The sequence below is a fragment of the Hylobates moloch genome, unplaced genomic scaffold (genome assembly GCF_009828535.3).
Source record: "Hylobates moloch isolate HMO894 unplaced genomic scaffold, HMol_V3 SCAFFOLD_19, whole genome shotgun sequence".
NCBI classification, from domain to species: Eukaryota; Metazoa; Chordata; class Mammalia; order Primates; family Hylobatidae; genus Hylobates; species Hylobates moloch.
Genome location: NW_026652294.1, coordinates 73,249,761 through 73,262,579, shown reverse-complemented (window position 1 = coordinate 73,262,579; position 12,819 = coordinate 73,249,761). Strand labels below are relative to the sequence as shown.

The window sequence follows — 12,819 nt, the reverse complement described above, 5'->3', positions numbered from 1 at the left end:
AACAGATTGCCAGGCGCCAGGTACCTCAACTACAGCTCATTAAGAAATTCAGATGGGAAATTTCTTTTTTATTCTCCCTTTTTTTTGAGACAAGTTCTCACTCTGTCACCCAGGTTGTAGTGTAGTGGCATAATGACACCTCACTGCAACCCTGACCCCCCCAGGCTCCAGCAATCCTCCCACCTCAGACTCACGAGTAGCTGGAACTATAGGTACACATCATGTTGCCGAGCTAATATAGATGTATAATATATAATATATATTATATATAACATATGTAATATATATGTAATATAGTCTATATTATATTACATGTACTATATTTTATATATAGTAATATATGTAATATGTATAATACATAATATATGTAATATGTTATATATATGTGTTTATGTCATATATTTATATAATATATAATTTATTATTATATACTATATACAATATATGTCATATATTATCTATAATATATATTATATATTAGCTGGGCAATCTGATGTGTACCTATACTATTATATATCATATATATTATCAATAATATATAATATATAATATATGATACATAATAATATATAATACATTATATATTAATATATAATATATACATTAATATCATTATGTTTATATATATTATAATATAACATATTATATAATAGTAATATATAACTATATATTATACATACAATATATAATATATATTACATATAATATGTAATATGTATTATATAATATGTAATATATATTATATATTATAATATATAATGTACAATATAATAATTATTATTATAATAATATATATTATATATTATAATATATATAATTATAATAATTATAATTATTATAAATATATATTATGATAATTATAATTATTATAATATATTATAGATAATAAATATATCATTTATAATATATTATATTATTAATATATTTACATTAATTATATATATTATATAATTATATGTTTTATATATATACACACAGAGAGGGGGAGAGAGGGAGAGAGAGAGAGAGAGAGAGAGAGACAGAGTTTTGTCATGTTTCCCAGGCTGGTCCCAAACTCCTGGGCTTAAGTGATCCTCTTCCCAAGTAGCATAAGCCACCACGCCTGACTAATCTTTCTTCTTGTTTTGTAGAGATAGGGTTTCATCGTATTGACCAGGATTATAGGCGTGAGCTACCCCACCTAGCCTATACATGTTAATATTAAATAACTATATTTTTTGGTTTATAGCTATGCCTCATTTTCTTAACACCAAAGTCTAACAACAAATATAAAGGTCAAAGTCTAGATCTCATGTATTTTTTTAAAAATCTTTAGTTTGTTACTTGAACATAATAAACAACAAATAAACATCTATTTACTGCCCAACTAATCTTTACATTGACCATAACTGCTTTGCCTACATAGCACTGTAGCACAGCATAGACCTATAGAATATGTTCTTCCCTCATTCTCAAAATGCTTTTCCAGCCACTCAGGTGATATAAAATTCGTTTAGGTGTGCCACCTGGTGGCATTTTACGGAAGTATTCATTTTTAGAGGAGTGATAGTTTACCACTCATCCACCATCCTAACACAGGCTAGAAAGAAACTGAAGTTTGTTGATAATCTGAAAATATCATTATAACTAGTAGCATGAAGCCTCTCCATCACAATTTGAACCAAAGTCGTTAGTTAAAAAAAGAAAACCTTTTGATTTGAGGCCTTTTATAAATTTGGTTAACCAGACTCCAGTGATTGATTTAATTTCATTTCCTGATTGGCTTACTATTAATTGAAAACTTGCTTGGTTTCTATCTCCATTATAGATTATATTAAATCACTGACAATCACCAATTATAATTATGTAGCATCACAGAAAAAGAAGGGAAAAAATGGTTCTCACCCCAGGCCATTACATTGCATTACAGTCCCCTAGAGAGATTAAAATAACAACTCTGTGAAGGTCTGAGGCGGGACCCAAACATTCAAAAGGCCCTAGATGAATCAAATGTGCAGCCAGGATTGGGAGCCTGACCAGTGGTATAAGAGATGGGGTTGAATCATGAGTGGTTTTTTCCCCCAAAAGAAAAAACAGTAACACACAATTACTGAGCTGTGATTTATCCTTTTTTAATCAAAAAATAAAGAACTAAAGAAACTTCAGTAGGATAAGATTTTAGTTATTAGGCTTTACTTTAATAAATGTTTTGCTTTATTTCTTCTATTTCATAGAGGTGCCATTAAATTTAAAAATAGCCAAAAGACTAAATCACAGGCTAAAGATGTTATTTAGACATGGTATTTCAATCAGAATCTTTTTTAAAACTTCACCTTTGAAGACCCTAAAAAGACATCATCTTCTAGCCCAGTAGACAAGTCCATGCCATTTGCAGGGTCCTTTTCAACCCTAGGAACTTCTGGGACATGAGGTCAATTCCAGCCCAGCCTTAGCTATTTGGGTTCACTCAATACATAGGGAGGAGAACCCCCAGGGAGCTTCGGGAATATTGTCATAACATAATTCTTAAGTTTAGTGGGAGATTCGCTGGTGTTCATCTTATTATACTCCATAACTTACACTTGATATAAATATATTCTGTGGTATATATAAAATATTTCACACTCTTAAAAAAGGAAAGAACAGCTCAAAACCCTAGAATGATGCTGGAAGTTTAATTCCTTCAAGTGGGACACATTCAAGGAACAACGTGATCTTCTGAAACTACTGTAGACGAGGATGTTTCTCTCTAGGCTGCCCCAGGTAGGATCAGAACTCAAGTATCTCTAGAGTCAGAATGCTGGTTCAACCATGTTGGTCTATATTCCCCTGTTCAACCTTTCTTGAAATTAAGAAATAAATAATAAAGTGTATCTTGATCAACAAGAAAAACCTAGTCACTTTAAGCAACATATGTTGGGAGAATCAATCCACCATGGGCCAAGTCTTCCTGCACGATCTTGCTGGGTAGGATGAGGTCACAGGCCCTGACTGCTCTTTAGCTGGGCCATTTCCCAGAGTTGTGTTTGCAGTAAGCAACCTTGAGGGATGAGGTACCATCTCCTTCCAGTCAAAGAGCAGACTTGCTCATCACTCATGATGAAAGTGATAGAGTCCACAAGCTCAGTGTTCCTGAGCTATGTCACAAACCCAAAGCATCCATCCCAGCATCCAGTGAGGTTCTCCTTCATCTCCTCTATGGGACATGGAGTGCGTGCTGCTTTCTGTGCTATGGGTAATAAAGTCTTCTGCCAGCACCCATGAAATAATAACAGGCTAATTTATTACAGCAGTCGCCTCTTATCCACAGTTTCATTTTTCACAGTTTGAGTTACCTATGGTCAACCTCAGTCTGAAAATATTAAATGGAGAATTTCAGAAATAAACAATTCATAACTTTTAAATTGCCCATCATTCTGAGTAATATGGTAAAATCTCCCACCATTCCAGCTGGGACATGAATCATCCCCTTGTCTAGTAAAGCCAAGCTGTACACACTACCTGCCTGTTAGTTACCTAACAGCCATCACAGTTATCAGATCAGCTGTCACAATATCACAGTGGCTAGTGTTCAGGTAACCCTTGTTTTACTTAACTATAGCCCCAAAGTGCAAGAGTAGCAATGCTGGCAATTTGGAGATACCAAAGAGAAGCAATAATGTGCTTCCCTTAAGTGAAAGAGTGGAAGTTCTCAATAAGAAAAAAAAAATCATATGCCAAGGTTATTAAGATCCACAGTACCATAAGATATTTTGAGGAGAGAACATACACAAAACTTTTATTATACTATATTGTTACAATTACTCTATTTTTATTATTAATTATTGTTAATCTGTTACTGTGGCTAATTTATAAATTAAACTTTATCATAGGTATGTATGTACTGAGAAAACCATAGTATACATAGGCTTCAGTACAATCCATGCCTTCAGGTATCCACTGTGGATCTTGGACCCACATCCCCCACAGATAAGGAAGACTACTGTTGTTTGCAAGCAGCATAAAATCCCAGACACTTTACATGCCCTGATAGTTTTGGTGGCAAATGTGAGATGCTCATAGAGATATCTGACTTTCTGGAAAAGGAGGGACAAGGGCCCTGGTTGGCTGGGTTACAGGACGTGAGAAGATTCCCGGGGATTGGCAGTAAATGCTCTTGCCTAGATGGTGGCGAGGATGGGAAAGTGGAATAAGGGTTCCTCACTGTCCTATGTGATAAGTGTGGTTGAACAACAAAAGGTGGGGTTGAAACAAGGTGTCCTAATGCTGCTTTGGCTGTGTCATGCTCCCTCCTGGGGTGGGAGAAGGGAGGATGTTATCATGACAATCGGGCAGCAAGTCCCATGCTCCAGCCAAAAAGCAAGGCAACGTGGCTATGGCTGCTGAATCTAGGGGTCCCCAAAGCTGAAATAAATGGTGTTAACAATGAGGGTAGAGAACTGTGGGTAGACTAAAAGCATCAGAAGCTTGTTTGTTGAGCCCAGTGGCAGAGGCCACTTGAAACAAAGTAAATACAAAGCCTTGTTTACTAGCACTGAGCTGCTCTCTCCCTCCATTCCCCAACCCTCCCCTGCCTCTCCTCCAGCTTCCTCTGCTTTAGGGAAGTACGCTGGGGAACTTCAGGGAAGGGAAGGACTCAAAATTTTATGGCTCTGTTGGACTGGACACGAGTGCCAAAGTCTACTTGGTCTCAGGGAAGGCAAGTATGCCAAGCACTGGGGTGGCCCAGAGCTCCAAAGACTGCAAGGCCATGCAGTGGCACCAGCAAAGGCTGAAATAATGATGGCTCTGAGTGGCCATTCTCTCCAGAGGCCAGAGAACACAGGAGAGGAAGCAGCACCCATTCTGGGACGAGGAGCCAAAGGACAAAAAGCCCTCCCTGCCCCTCCCCCTGGCTGGAGACAGTATAATCTCTTGAAACTATTACGACCACCCTTGAAGTACCTATGTTAACTCTGTGGTCTCTGTTCTTTTATTGTTATTGTTTTGGTTTTTTGAGATAGGGTCTCGCTCTGTCACCTCGCATACTGTCACCCAGGCTGGAGTACAGTGGCATGATCACAGCTCACTGCAGGCTTCACCTTCCTGGGCTCAAGCAATCCTCCCACCTCAGCATCCTGTGTAGCTGGGACTACAGTTGTGTAACACCACGCCTGGCTAATTTTTTTAATTTTTTAAATGGAGATGGAGTCTCACTATATTGCCCGGGTGGTCTTGAATTCCTGGGCTCAAGCAATCCTCCTGCCTTGGTCTCCCAGTATGCTGGGATTACAGGTGTGAGTCATCATGCTTGACCACATGTATGTTGGGACTGGGTGGGGGAAAGTAACTGAATTCAACTGATAGAGTGTGAGCAAACTTCACGGTGAGTAAAAAAAATTCAAGGGACCTTTATAGCCAATTCGAGATACTGTGATGTGTGTCAACACTATCCCTCCCCACTACATATAAATGTACAATGACATTGATGTACTACATGCTTGTATTATAAAACTCACAGTGACAAAAACAGACTCCCCAGTCAGGGATTCCCAGACCCCTTCCAGGTGGTCTAATAGAAACACAGAAGCCCAGGGAGAAAAAGAAAATCACTATCAAGGTCCAATGAGGCCACTGCGCAGTGCAGCAACACCACCTGCTGGGCACAGGCACCAAATACATCCTGTATTAGTTTGCTGGGGCTGCCGTAACAAAGGACCACAAACCGGACAGCTTAAGCAACAGAAATTTATTGTCTCTGTTCTGAAGGGGAGAAATCTAAAATCAAGGTGTCTGTAAGGTTTGTTCCTTACTAAGGCTGTGAGAGAAGCATCTGTTCCAGGCCCCTTCCTTAGCTTGTAAACAGTTGTCTTCATATTCACATTGTATGGTCCCGGTATGAATAGTCCAGTATGAATCGTATGGTCTTGCATCCAAATTTCTTCTTCTCATAAAGCCATCAGTCACACTGAACTGGGGCCCATTCTAACGACCTCCTTTTAACTTGATTACCTCTGTAAAGACCGTATCTCCAAACAAGACCACATTCTGAAGTACTAGAGGTTAAGGCTTCAACATATGAATTTGGAGAGAGGAGACACATTTCAACCCATAACACACCCCTTTCAAAAAGGGGAAGCAATCATTGGTCTGCTGCTGAGTTCTTGTTAAAAATGAACCCATGGAGGCTTGTAACTCCCAGGTCTGACATCTCCATTTGGGGGTGGGTCAACCAGGACACAACAACTATGAGGAAAGTAGCTCCCACCGTCTCCCCCTGCCACAACCCACCCCTTGCTCATGGCCCACTGTAAAAGCAGTAGGTTCCCTAAACTCAATGCTGCTCAACTGTGACACAAATCCACTGAGTGCATAGCACTCATTTCGCCCATGCCCATCTTTGTCACCTCAGTGACTTTTGGAGGACATGGGGAATTAACACCACCACGCTCATGCTGTTTCCTGGGCTGTGAGTAAGAAAGTCCTCTGACTCTGATGTGGGTGTCTCCAGTCTTCTGTAACAGGCTAACATGTCAGCTTGCAAGCAGGGTAAAATCCCAGACCCTTCACAGACCCTAACTTCATGGGGACCAGCATGAGAGTAAAAACCCTGTAGTTTCCAAAGGCCTTTGAGAAGCACATGCTAAGCATCGGACACCTGGCTGATTTGTAAACCTAACACTTAGTCTCGCCTAGGTCACTGTTCTGTTACAATAATTCAGTTGTCCATTCTTTCAATTGTTTCGCTCTCCCCAAAGAGATATTTATTCTGCATAAGACACTCTTGTCAGTCATTAAAAACAAGAATAGTAACAACAGCAACAAATATTTATGAGGTGAGAAGCATTTTTCTAAAAACTTGAGGCATTGTTCTATATATTTCATCTTTAATCTTTAAAACATCCCTCTGAAGGGGATATTATTACCTCCAGTGTACAGATCAGGAGACTGAGGCAGAAGTCACACAGTTAGTCAAGGGTGGGACTGGGATTCAAACTCAGGCAGTCTGGCTTTAGTCTTCATTCTTAACCACTAGCTACGTGCCTTACAGGAGGACATTCTACTCCCAGAGCCATAATGGGCCACAGAGGCCTAGACATCTTTGTCTGAAATCTTAGGAACATAATTCGGGTCAAACTTTTAAGACTTGATTTTTTGACTTGCAACATTTTAAAATGTTTTTTACAACCTGTATTAGGCAATTAGATAATCTTCTGCAGTGCTTTGAACTTTTCTATCCAGCCACGTCTAAATCCAAGGTTAAGGTTTCACACTCCATGTTAGTTTCCTATTGCTGCAGTAACAAATTATTTGAAGTCCGTGGCTTAAAACAACACCAATCTGTTATCTTCCAGTTCTAAGTTCAGGAGTCCAAAATGGGCTGGCAGGACTGCTTCCCTTTGGAGGCTCTAAAGAATCATCTGTTTCCTTGCCTCTTCCAGCCTCTAGGGGCTTCCTGAATTCCTTGACTCATGATCCTTAAACTATCTTCAAAGCCAACAGTGTAGCATCTTCAAATCTCTCTTATACTGACTCTCATGCTTCCTTCTTTCTCTTATAAAGACTCTTGTGGGCCAGGCACCCATACCTGTAATTCCAGCAATTTGGGAGGCTGAGGCCAGTAGATCATTTGAGGCCAGGAGTTTGAGACCAGCCTGGCCAACATGGTGAAACCTTGTCTCTATCAAAAATACAAAAATTAGCCAGGAGTGGTGGTGCATGCCTGCAATCCCAGCTACTAGGGAGGCTGAGGCACAAGAATCGCTTGAACCCAGGAGGCAGAGGTTGCAGTGAGCCCAGATCATACCACTGCACTCCAGCCTGGGCAACATAGTGAGACTCTCTCAAAAAAAACACAGACCCTTGTGATGACAATGGGCTCATCTGCATACTCCAGGATAATCTCCCCATCTCAATTATATTTGGGCGTGGGGGGCATTATTCTATGTACCACATACTCTAAGCAGTTATCTCTTCCTACAGAATGGAAATTTTTACACAAATTTATCTGGATTGGAGATTTAAATTAGCCCATTTACCAGATAATTAGTAATCCACTTTATCTTGGTTTTAAGGATGCAGCCCAAAGAACATTTTATTGTTGGGGGTCAAAGAGAATGTAGGGCTGGTGTACATGTGGTAGAAACTTTAAACACTGTAACAACATAATAGCTTATTTTAAAACATACCTGAAGTCGAGCATTCATAAGCATGAACTCCTTTTGATTTTTCATGCTTTCATTCATAGATTTTGAAAATATAAACCCCATTTTGACCTAAAATGTAAAAAAAACAAGGAGACTTATAATGATATACTACATGCATTCTTGTATGCTCCACTTTGAGCTACCTTGGGCTTATGACAAAGTAAAAAAAAAAAAAAAGTACAATTTCTGACCTAGGAACACAGTGAGGATTCTAGTCCTTGCTCCTAACTAGCTGCCTGACCCCAGGCATACTTAACGAGTCTGGCCATCATTTTACTCACCTAACACCAACTGATTGAACTAGATAATTTCCTAAATCTTTCCCTGCTCTATAAGTATATGGCTGTTTCCTGATTTTTCTTCCCACCATAAATCTTGAAGAACTGAATTCTTGAAGAAAAAAACAACTCTCTTTTCTTGTGAGGGGAAGGGTGGATACCATCCATCTTCTTACCTCTGTACAATTAGGCAACAGAACCTTTGCATCTGAGGAGGGGTGATTAAGAAGATGCCTTGTGCGTCTGGAGAACATATTTCTTTGTGCTGTTTGCATTTGCGTTTTAAGAAGATTGAGCTGTCTCAAGGTCAGTAGACCAGTTATTCTTCCTGTCATCCCACCACAATCCCTGTCCCTCTCCTACATGCCCCTTATTTCCATCCACCCACTGCTGACTGCCTTAGCCATCCTCCTCCAGCTTCACTCTCATTCTTTCCAAGATAGCATGTACTAAAGTTCTCAAAAATGGAAAAACATACAGATACTTAAATGTCCTGGAAAATGTACTTTTTAGATGAATGCACAGTAGTGTCTATCTTACGTAAGTTTTTAAGTGGGCTGTCAACTCTACAAGGGACAGAACTCCAATTTTTATTCTTAATCAAACTGGGTGGGTACAGCAGACCTTGAGTTAGTTGGCTGCATTTCAGAATATTGCAAAACTCAGGGGATAGTTACAACTGCTCTACCCTTCTCAACAATGTTGCTGATACCTTTTCCCTTTAACAGGCTGTTGAGTAGGGTTGTGAACCTCAGGTAAGAATGACCAGTCTTAATTCATTATAGCCAGGATTCCCAAGTATTCTGTGGGAAGCCCAGCTAACGGGGTTCCAGGTGAGTGGGAGCTGCAAGCAAGACTTCAGTGACTTCCTTGTATTCTGACCGAGGATACACCCGGAGTTTCAGGGCTCTGTGCTAGAGTTAGCTTCAAAGCTGAGCACAGGACACCAAACCACTTACCAGGATGAAGAGGCACAATGCTGAACAGGCCTGAGGTGGTGAGATTTCCCTCTCCCTCTGCCACTGTGCCACTCGAGCACCCTGTGACCAGAGTTAGAGGCCACTCACTGACAGCAGGGTGATTTGGCAGTGTTTTCCTTTCTCCAAACCCTAACAGTCCCATGTGACTCATCTCTAACAGCAGACCAGAACCTGCTTGAGGTTAGGAGCGAGATATAATCCATCTTGATAGTCTCCATCGTGTCTACTTCCCCTAAATGTTTGCACAAAGCATGAGAGATATAAGAAAAACTGTGGCTCAGGCCACTTGTCATTACTTATTTTTCTTCTGAACATAGGAGTGGATGACTAAATTTTTACACCTGCTGCAAACATTTATAAAGAAAACAACTGTACCCTAGTACTATTCCTCCATATACCCTGTATATCACAGAGCTGTGTGCTTTAAAGTGCTCCTGTTTGTAAGGGGTGAGGATCTCCCCTGTGAAGAGAGAATCCTCACGTCAATCAGCTGGGAAAGAAACACTGTCTAGGAAGTTAGTATTTAGACTTACTTACCTCTTTCTGGGCCTTGCTCTCTTGGGTCTGTACTTGTAGTTTGAATGTGTTAGAGGACACTCCCAGGTGGAAGGGTTAAAGGTGGAAGCCAAGCAGGAAGAAGAGCTTCCTTATGGGAAACCACACCTGAGAATAAATAAATGCATCACACCTTGTAAATTTCACCCTGGAGTTCAGTAGTTTCAACATTCTCTCCTTTCCCAACTTCCCCATTCCTGACAAAGTCATTTCCCAAAGTCTGGGAATACTCCCTAGGGTGTCCAGAACACTTTCAGCTATTTCCTCTTGCTCATAAAATATGTATCAGAAAATAAGCAAAAGTTGACCTTACAACAGAGATAACTTTGACTTCACTCACTTGTATAAGGAAGTCTTTTAAAAATTCTAACACTTTTTACCATGGGTAAAAAAAATGTCTTGCTACTTAAACAATTTTAAACATCACTGTGTCTCAGAGTGATGTTTTGCAGAGAATGCTGATTTCAATCCCTCTGTCTTCATTTTCCCTTTGATTCCTTCTGAGATATTGGAAGGGGTCTGTAATGCTTCAGCCCTGCCTCAGGTGAGCTATAGATTACTATGGGAAGGTGTATTTCTGTATTTCTGGGGAGGAGAAGTGGGGGCTGCAAGTTCCAGACAGCCTTTCTTCCGGTCACCCGTGAGTACCTGGATTTGATTTTACAAAAAGGGGGACAAAAAGGATTAACTGCATGAATTCTGTCATCGGGATTACTGCGCTGACTTATTTCCTGATCAGATGACACATTGCCTGAATGTATGACTGATCGTCTCACCACAATCATTTTCAATAAATATTTGCATCCCATTCAAACTAAGCCACATCCCCCTGCAAATTCCAGCCCAGAGCCCACAGCTTCCGGAGGTTTTCTGTAATTAACACCGCCCTTGCTCCCTTAGGCCAATTACTGTAATTTAGGTATTCCCCACAATGGTGTGCTGATTTCTGTTGACAGCACTCTGCCTGTTTTTCTCAACTCTGTTTTAAAGCTACGGAGAGATCCGGAGTCCACGCCAGGCGACAAGAACGCGCTCTAATGGAACGAGGTTGGCAATACCTATCAGCACCAGGGGCAGTGCGAGAGCCAAGGGCAGGCGCTCACGAGGAGCGGGCGCCCAGCGCTGCCTGGCAAGCCCGGAGCCCAGGAGATCGCGCTGACTGACATGGCCGGGCTGACCCTTCTCCCCACCCGCCTGCGGCCGGTGTTCACTCACTGGGCGGCGCTGGTGCCGGGACCAGGCGACCGGTACAGAGGCCTCCAGGCCCGGGCTCCTTTCGCCCGCTGCAAGGACCGGGCCTCGCTCCGCCCAGCCTCGGGATTGGCGCCCAGCCACAGTAGATGACGCACCTCAGCCAATTCGCGCAGCCCTCGGCTTCGTTAAAGAGCCAGCACTTCCGCCAGAAGCCGGGTGTGTCCTTCCGGGCCAGGCTCAGTGTTACCGGAGCTGGGAGGGGAAGGTCAAAAGAGACAAATTCAAAACCGCGGCGACTCAGCTGCCAGATTTTTGAGATGAGGCAGAGGAAGCTGAGTGGAATTCTCAATTAAAGGCCTCTGTCCCCTCATCTGTTAAATTGGCACTATTAAAAAGTCATAAAGATAAGACAGAAACGAGAAAGAACAGAATTGACTGAAATTACCCATTCTTTTTTGAACGGAGCCGTCTTTCTTCCCTGCTGCTCTGAGAGATGTCAGTCTCGTCTCAACCTCACCAGCAATTTCTATCTTGAATAAGCCAAGTCTCTCTCCCAGCCTGAGAGAATGCTTGAATTGTTGGCACTCTGTTCTTTGCTACCAAATGGCTTGGAAAAATAGCATGAACGTCACCAGTCTCTGGCCTTCAGGAAAGTCCCTGCTAACCACCACAGCGGTGGAGAAGGCGTCTAACTTTCTCCAGGCTCAGCGTGTGAGTGAACACCGCCCTGACCTCCGGGGCGCGTCCTGATGCTCTCAACAGCAGCCCTCAGGATTCTGGACTGTGGGTCCCACATTCCAGATACCATTTGTTGAATGGCTGGATGAGGAAATTGCAACAGCACCCTCATTTCCAGTTGAGGGAATGGGCGGGTTACCAGGAGGTTTGACACTCTTTAAGGGAGGTTAACTGATGCAAGAAGTAAGGAATCGTGTTTGAGTGCACAGACTCTAGCATAAACACACCTACCTTCAATTTCTAGCTCTGTCACTGTCACTGTGACTTTATTACCTCTGCAATAAGATTAAAGCCATCTAATTTATTGGATTGTGAGGACTAAAAGATAATATATGTGGGCATGTAGCACAGTGTCTGGCACATAGTTCGCCTTCCATAACCAGTAGTAACCAGTAACAGCGGGGGAGCTGTTACTAACTCTAGGGCTGAGGGGATGGGGGAAGGAAGCAGTTACTAAAACCAGGCGAGAGCGGTAGCTGTGGCTGTACGAGAGAGTAACCAACTGAAACTGTGTCGTTCAGTAGAGGAAAGCAAGCAATGCCAACTTTTCACCAAGTAAGGTGAGACTCTATAGTTGTAGCCAATGCTGAGACGTCAGTCCAAAGCAGGGACAGAGTGGAGAAGACCCATCTCTCTGTTCTCCCAGCTCTGATACCCAGCTGGGGTCTTCCACTGGCTGGATCCACCAGGAAGCCAGAAGACAATGGAGCTAGGTCTGTGTAGTCTGTAGAGGTCAGCCTCTTAGGCACAATGCCTGGAGGGATAAATAGAAAATATCCAGCACACCGTTTTTGTTTTGTTTTGTTTTGTTTTTTATTATACTTTAAGTTCTAGGGTACATGTGCACAACGTGCAGGTTTGTTACATATGTATACATGTGCCATGTTGGTGTGCTGCACCCATTAACTT

The 12,819-nt window shown here is 41.7% G+C and overlaps 1 protein-coding gene across 2 annotated transcripts in view; it reads right to left on the bottom strand.

Moving 5' to 3' along the window:
* Positions 1-11,860, bottom strand: part of PLGRKT (plasminogen receptor with a C-terminal lysine) — a 58,710-nt gene extending 46,850 nt beyond the window's left edge. The window contains exons 1-4 of one of the 2 annotated variants that reach the window (XM_032138768.2): positions 11,618-11,860; positions 11,194-11,424; positions 9,961-10,086; positions 8,148-8,234 (exon numbers count right to left, since the gene is read on the bottom strand). In XM_032138768.2, coding sequence (XP_031994659.1) covers positions 8,148-8,228 — 81 coding nt within the window. In that variant the 5' untranslated portion in view covers positions 8,229-8,234; positions 9,961-10,086; positions 11,194-11,424; positions 11,618-11,860. Of the gene's footprint in view, positions 1-8,147; positions 8,235-9,960; positions 10,087-11,036; positions 11,152-11,193; positions 11,425-11,617 lie in introns of those variants that run through there. The other variant, XM_058431384.1, reaches the window with a different exon arrangement.
* Between the last annotated feature and the right edge of the window lie 959 nt (positions 11,861-12,819).